Source organism: Sinocyclocheilus rhinocerous, unplaced genomic scaffold (assembly GCF_001515625.1).
Source record: "Sinocyclocheilus rhinocerous isolate Xijiao unplaced genomic scaffold, SAMN03320098_v1.1 scaffold1618, whole genome shotgun sequence".
Taxonomy (NCBI): Eukaryota; Metazoa; Chordata; class Actinopteri; order Cypriniformes; family Cyprinidae; genus Sinocyclocheilus; species Sinocyclocheilus rhinocerous.
Genome location: NW_015647041.1, coordinates 159,277 through 166,909, shown reverse-complemented (window position 1 = coordinate 166,909; position 7,633 = coordinate 159,277). Strand labels below are relative to the sequence as shown.

The 7,633-nt window shown below is 37.9% G+C and overlaps 1 protein-coding gene across 1 annotated transcript; it reads right to left on the bottom strand.

Annotated features, from left to right (window-relative positions):
* Positions 1 to 459: 459 nt before the first annotated feature.
* Positions 460 to 7,509, bottom strand: LOC107708549 (band 3 anion exchange protein-like). The gene is made up of 14 exons (XM_016512810.1): positions 7,486 to 7,509; positions 7,307 to 7,362; positions 5,491 to 5,567; positions 5,356 to 5,402; positions 5,105 to 5,270; positions 4,452 to 4,612; positions 3,479 to 3,646; positions 3,184 to 3,378; positions 2,818 to 3,066; positions 2,556 to 2,645; positions 1,400 to 1,566; positions 910 to 1,151; positions 592 to 761; positions 460 to 477 (listed from the first exon to the last, which is right to left on the bottom strand). The coding sequence occupies exons 1-14, from the start codon at positions 7,507 to 7,509 to the stop codon at positions 460 to 462; spliced, it is 1,830 nt and encodes a 609-aa protein (XP_016368296.1).
* Positions 7,510 to 7,633: the final 124 nt, after the last annotated feature.

Genomic DNA, 7,633 nt, shown 5'->3' with positions numbered 1-7,633 from the left:
GAGTGGACTGTTTTGTACTTTAAACATCTTTTCGGTATTTTCAGTCTGACAGCTACATCTTTTTGTCACGTTAAATAATTAAACCCCACCTTGTCTGTTTGTGGGCGTCACCTGCGATGTCCAATCAAGACGTTTTGATTTGGAGAAAACATGATTTTTCCAATGAGCGCGCTGATTCGTTAAACATCAGTGCGCTGACGTGCGCGTTTCATTGGATTGCTAGTCAGTCCCGCACCGAGCCCTCCTGCTTCCGGAAACAATACCTAGGCCAGTGTATATATATATATATTATTAATAATAATAATGGGATTATTTGAACCTAGTGACAACACTACATTTTAAGTTGAAAATTTCTGTTTTTCTACATTTTCTGAAAAAATAAATAAATAAATAAAAATAATAAAAAAGTCCTCTTAAAGTACCCCTGGTTGGGAATCACTGGTGAAAAGCTGCTAATTTTCAGAAAAGCAGGCCCAGCTTTAACATGTAAGGAAGCTCATAGGACTCACAGAATGGGCTGGACATTCGAGAAGGTGGCTGGAGACACTTTTGTCCATATAGCGTATATGTGTGTCTGTAATTAAATCTTACCCGGGTGACAAATGGAACAGGTGGGTGATGCTTTTTCGGTGTAATAAGCAGAAGCATACGGTCCCAAAGCTGGATGCCACTCAGTGAAGTGATACCCATATAGAGAAAGATCCCAAACAGAGCTGTCATAGGTATCATCTTCAGGATGGGCTCCATGAGAATTGAGACCCCTGTGGGTAAATCATTTTTAATTATTCTGTGTATTGTCAATATCATTTTGTTAAGTATAATTATGTTGATTTTATTTTTTTAATGGCAATTAAAATCTAATTGTGTTTATTAAGCATCATTATATCAGATAAAAGGCTTGGAACTCACCAGCCATCACGGCCACCAAAATACCACTGACTCTTTGTTCTATCACACGTTCAATCTGAGGTCTGGGGCCTTTGGTCATGACAGTCAGGGCGTTGGCATGTGTGACAGATCTCACTGTAGCAGCACTGAGCCAGGGGGCACCAAAGATAGAGGCAGCTCCTCCCAAGAACACCAAAAGGAGTAGGTCCAGATGGAAACCAGAGCCCTTGACCATTTTTCTCTCAGGCTTACTCACGATCAGCCTGGATGGTAAGGAAAAGGTGTGAGGTTAAGGCAGTAGCTACACCAAAATTTTGACTTCCAAAATCCTTGCATGAATCTTCATTTTATCATAAATTATAGTAATATTTTACAGTATTCCTGTTTTTACTGTATTTTTGATTACATTAATGTTGGTGAGCATAATAGACTTTATAGTGAAGATCTTCTAGCATATGTGTCTTCACCCAGTGTGAATTTAAATGTGCTCTATTCTGAATATCACACTCACGTAGTGATCTGGGACTCAAGGAAAATAAGGATGAAGACCAACAAGGCAGGAATAGCACAGGCAAACATCATCCAGACAGGGAATGGCTTCTTCTCACCAAATGGGCTGATGATCCAGCCTCTAGCAGATGTATTGGACACGGTCAGCCCCTTTGGCACCACCAGTTTCTAAAGCAGGAAGTTAAAAAACACATTTACCATGAGACACATGAATGAAACTATCCATTCTAATGTTCAAAACCCCAGATTATTTGAATCCATTAATGCTATGGGTCCAGATGCATGAAACATGTTTATCTTCATTAGCTTATTTCACTAGGGAGTTTGTCACGCTGGGTAAATTCTCTAATAAGATTTTTTTTTTCTCTCAAAGCGATAAGTTCAAATCTTTCAACAATTAATTTCTTGTTCACACCAGATTTGAATTTTTATTAGTTTAAGCAAATTCTATTGAGTTTTGGCAGTTGTGTGCAAAAGAGAAAGTACAGCTGTCTACAATTTGCAAATAACTAAATGCACATAGCTTGCTGAGCAAAACTGATGAGTTGATTCTCAGTGAAACGGTCATACATAGCACAATCACAACCATTTTTGAACATGTAGGAACATCACAGCCCTACACACCAGTTCATGCAACTTGTAGTGTTACATTCTGTAAAGAGATTTTTTTTTTTTACTGCTGTACTTGACTTCAGATATAAGAATTGTGTACAAATGGACATGCAAATACGTACCCTCTATTTAGATGCAATATAAAAAAAATGCGCTGTATACATACAAATGTGCATATTCTTTTTCTGTGTACTACAGTATTGGATTTTCCCAGTAAACATTTACCTACTGTGTCAACAAAAAATTAGAACAAAAATCAAATTTGTATATAACAAACATTTCCGAGGTTGACCGCCATGGTAAAAACATCAACATATTTTGACCAGTACAGCTCACTCAATGACACAATGAAAAAAAATAAAAAATTGGAGCCATTGCTTTTTGAAGCATGAATTAAATATTTTGAGTTACTACCTTTTGCAGACATGCAAAATCTAATAAAACAGTTGTGACAGTTGCATTTACAATTTAGAGAATGTTAGGGCCAAAGCAATTGAGAAAACCTATAATAGCAAACTACCTTAAAAGATTAGTGTTTGTCAAACCTGTGTGTAGGCATCGCTGATGCTGATATCCACAGCAATCATGAAGAAGATGGCGATGGGGACACCAAAATCTCCAATCATTCGACGGATCTGGAGATGTACAGTATTTTAATAGTAACATGATTTACATTTAAAGGCTTGGCTGGATGGTATAATTGCTAAAAAGCCTTTTTGTTTTCCATTATTATTTGAACTTTTAAACCTATTTTTGGCTAAACAGTATCAGAGTTTTAAATAAAAAAGGTAAACTGAGCAAACTTACAGGGCCGGGAAGGAAGGTGCTAGTTTTAAACCCACGGAGATACAATGCAATGAAGAAACAGCCAAACATAAGGCACATGGACAGCAGGGCAGTGTTGGGATAGGCCCTCTCTATTATCTCATGATGTTCAGTAATATTGCCATCAGGATTCTGTGTGATGTTGATAAGCTTTTTGATAGGGTGGAAAGGGTCTTCCAAAGAAGCATTCAAGTGTTGGTAGTTCAAAACCAAAGGATGCGCTTTGAAAATCTGAGGAGAATAAAGAAAGAGAACAAAGCATAGAGCAAAAAATGAAGATTTCATGACAATTTATATGATGTGAATTAATCTAATTTAGTGTGTGCCCATTTAGAAAAATGAATATACCCTGATAAGCTTGGCAAAGGTCTCATAGATGAAAATGAGAGAGATCAAGATGGAGAAGATCTCTTGGGTGAAGCGTGAGATGAAACGGACAAGGAAGCTCCCCTCCGCTGCCACAATCACCACCACAATGACAATCAACCACATGCCCACCCAGACACGGCCCACGATGTACTCAAAGCCACTTGACTTGCAGAACTGAATGGGAAGATGAATGTATTTAGATGGATGAGAAAAGTCATATAGGTGGTGATAATCTACCTAATTAAATCACAATTATCACTAATAAAAGCATCACCTGAAAGAATGCCTCCTCAAACACCATCAATGGACCGGTAAACCCAATGATAAGTACCGGTTGAGCTGCAAACAGACAAAAGATTATGCCCTGCACGCAGGTAGAGACCATCAGCTCAGAGACCCCCATCATGTGCTCTGTTTTGTCAGCTGAAACATAGAAAAGGATGGAAGGTTAAATATGTTAAAGGCATACTCCACCAAAAATGGGGTTTGGGCTCCTTAAAGAAACTTTCAGTGAACAGTCCTTAAAACACCAAATATTTTTTCATAGTTTGAAGAGCATTTTAAAAATCTAAAGAACCTTTTTCCACTATAAAGAACCTTTTGTGGAATGGAAAAGTTCCATGGATGTTAAAGGGGTCATATGATGTTGCTAAAAAGAACATTATTTTGTGTATTTGGTGTAATGCAATGTGTTTATGTGGTTTAAGGTTAAAAAAACGTTATTTTTCCACATAATCTACATTATTGTTTCTCCTCTATGCCCCGCCTTTCTGAAACGCGTTGATTTTTACAAAGTTCATCGGTCTGAAAAGCGAGGTGTGCTCTGATTGGCCAGCTATCCAGTGCGTTGTGATTGGCCGAATACCTCAAGCGTGTGACAGAAATGTTATACCCCTTACCATACTGTGATGACGTGTCCCGGCACAACGAGACAAAACCAATAAAACCTATTATAAACGAGGCATTTGTTGCATCCAGTGGGGACATAATTACTGATTATAATGACTTATACGGTCTTTTTACGCATTGTGTTGCGTATATGAGTCATATAAAGTTTATAGTCATATTCAGCTATTAATATAGACCCCTGTGACTCACATACCAAATAATGAGGATTTCTGAAACCCCCCCCCCAAAAAAAACACCAACCAAAAACAAACAAACAAAAAACAACAGTTGTCAGGACAACAATATACAGCAATAGAATCTGAAGTAACTGTCCTCCACACGCACACAAACACACAAACCAACACAGATAACAAGGAGCCTAACCTGCGCTTGTGTTGCAGTATAGCTACAAGAGCGTCACGGTCAGTGGGCCGGATCTCTTTTTTGAGCAGAAGCTGTTCCACCATCTTCTGACAAATGCTTGATAAGCTGCTCTCATCAACATCTAGCAGCACCGCACCTGGTTACAGTCACCATAAAGAACATGTAGAACTAATGTGAATGTTGACTGGTCACCACAGAGCAGTGGTTCTCAACCAAGTGTTCTGGAGCCCACTAGGGCTTATACATATAAACTAGTTGTTATAAGTTACTTATTTTAATCTATGAACACTCCTAATTTCTGTAAATTAAAATAAACTGGGCAGGGGGTTCTTCAAATATTGTTGTGAACAGTGTTGAGTCAAAATGTTTGAGAACTGCTGCCATAGAGGGTAAAAAAAATCTCTTATTGTGATATCATGTCTGTTAGTGTCATGTCATTATAACAACTGTGGAAGAAGCTTTGATTTGCTTGGTGTGTTTTTCTTGATCCAGTCAGTGAATTAACATGCTCTGGTTGAGATATGGGCCTCTGTTAATGCGTGCACCAAAAATCATGCAATTCCTGTTCTCGCTACACTTTATTTGAAGTGTCTAAAGGCCAAAGGAAATGTGTCACTTGGTGTCTCACCTGTGGTCATGACCTTGCGGAGTTGAATGAGGCTTTTGAAGGTGAGATAGGAAATGTGGGACTGACTCCATTGTCCTGTGGCAGGGCTTAAGTTCTCCTCATAACCCAGCCAGCGTCCCATTTCCTGCCACACATCCCCACGAAGCTCATTTAGCTCAACGTATGCCTAGTGTGGATGAGAATTTGTATTAAGATTTTTACAAAGAAGTCAAAGATAAGAGTCAGTGAATTAATGTGTTTGTGTGTTTCACCTCTGCATCTCCTCTCTTGATGGCATTGGTGTTGGTATTTCGGGCAGCTGAAGAAGGGAAATGGAAAAAATAAGTAGTGGATCAGTAAGGTGCAGGGTTTATGTTTGTATATATGCATGTGTATGGCAAACACACCCTCTACGTCTCTAGAGAAGGTGAAGGTCTGATGCTGCTCCTCTTCCTCATAGCTGCCTTTGTGTCCCGCAGGCGTCCTAAAGAGGGCGACAGAGAGCACACACTACAACACACACCAGGGCACAGACCTGACTGTCACAGCTCCACACACTCACCATATCTTATGCACCATAGGGCATTGGGCAGACTGAGCTCCATCCTCTTACAAACCGACTCAAGCCATCCCTGATACAAAAAACATAAACCTCACTCTGTCCAGCCCTCCTCACACTGCCCTGGTCGGCCACAAGGGTGCGACATTTTACAACTTTACTGTCTGAAGTCCTGTAAGTACTGTAATAGTAATTCACTATTTTATTTATTTATTTAAACAGAGGAGGGCACAGTTGGGCTTGTGAACATTCATCAATACCCACAACACTCCATATGAAAGTCCATCAAATAATAACTTATGATAATCAGAGATTTAAGTAAATAGCACATTTTATTTGAGAGATTTTCAGATGACAGCACTGTCTGATTAGCTTCTCCCAAAAATAAATTACTATATAAATCAATAAATATAAGAACTGACGGGTAATTAAATAAAAAGTAGATCCAATTTTATTAAAACAAACATGTCTGCATAACCCCAAAATAAAATTAAATATTGCATTGCATTGCATGGTTATTTTCATGACAATTATTCTTAATAATTTGTAAAAACGTATTCTCATTATTGTAAAGTGAAAACATTAAAATTGCATTGTATTTACACATCGTGTTGTACTTTATGTACAATGTAATTTATGCTCAGTTACCTAACAACTGTAAGGTATGTTTTTTTCTTTCTTTTTTTCTTTCTTGTTCTTGTTTTTTTTTTTTTTTTTGCTACCTTGAAATATCAGTTTTCAAAATCATGCTGATGGTACTTCTAACAAGGCGAATTACTTTTCTTTCTCATTCTGCCCCCAAATGTGATACGAGATTTGAAAAGGGAGAAAAAAAAAGTTCGGCAAAAGGCGAGATCGAACCCGGGTCGGTCGCATCAAATGCCAACGACACACGCTTATCCATCTGCACCACTGGAGCTGATGTGTTATAGCTAACTTTTAACTAAATGTAAATATACACTCCGTATTTTTATTCCATAATAAGGGCAATTTTTGTCATTGTGTTTTCTGACTTGTTATAATGTTTTCTGAATTGTTGTTGTGCTTTCTGAATTGTTATTTTGTTTTTTAGACTTGCATTTGCGTTTGTAATTTGTTATTTTGTTTTCAGAATTGTGATTTGCTTGCACTTCTCGGCCACCGTACAAATGTCTGTTCTGGGAGTTTGTAAGTTTGGTGAACGGGCACGAAATTCCGCGAAAAGATTACCTTATGGCGGCAACAAATGTAATTACGACAGTGCTATATTTACGACAGTAAATTCCACTCACTTACCCTTAGGGGGCATCAAAGTTGCAAAAATACACAAATTTACATACAGTTGCTTTAAACATAAAAGAGTATTAAGGCCATAAGAACCTAATAAAATAATAATCAAAATGTCTGGATGTGCCGGTAATGACAGTTTGGGGATATTAATCATCATAAATTTTTTTACAAACATTACTGGTCCTAAAACAGGCTTAATTTCTTTTGTGTAAAATATTTCTTCTTATATATATATATATACATATATATATATATATATTGATTGATTGATTGATACAACGTGACTAGGGCAGGATTCTTAAGCTGTGGCTGAGAAATACAGTGAAGCAGATACAACTTTATTTGCATTTTTCTATCAATGTGTGTTAAGTGTGTGATAGCCAAGGCCTACTCACAAAGTGAATGGAGATGGTAGAGGTGACTCATTGTCCTCATAGGACATGTCGTTGTCCTACAGAGAAAGAGAGAGAGAGAGAGAGAGAGACTGTTTAGTACACTTTATGACTTATATAAATGTAATCTATGGATGATCTATTGTACATCAACTACATGTGCTTTGAGATGCTCTCCTCACCACTTCAAACGATACTGCTTCCATCGAGACTGTCTTCTCTCTGTCAGGACTCACACATAACCTTATTCACACAAAGAAACAAAATAACACAGTCAGACTGTAAGAACTGCACACCTGCTACAGGCAGTGGTTATCATTCATTCATCTA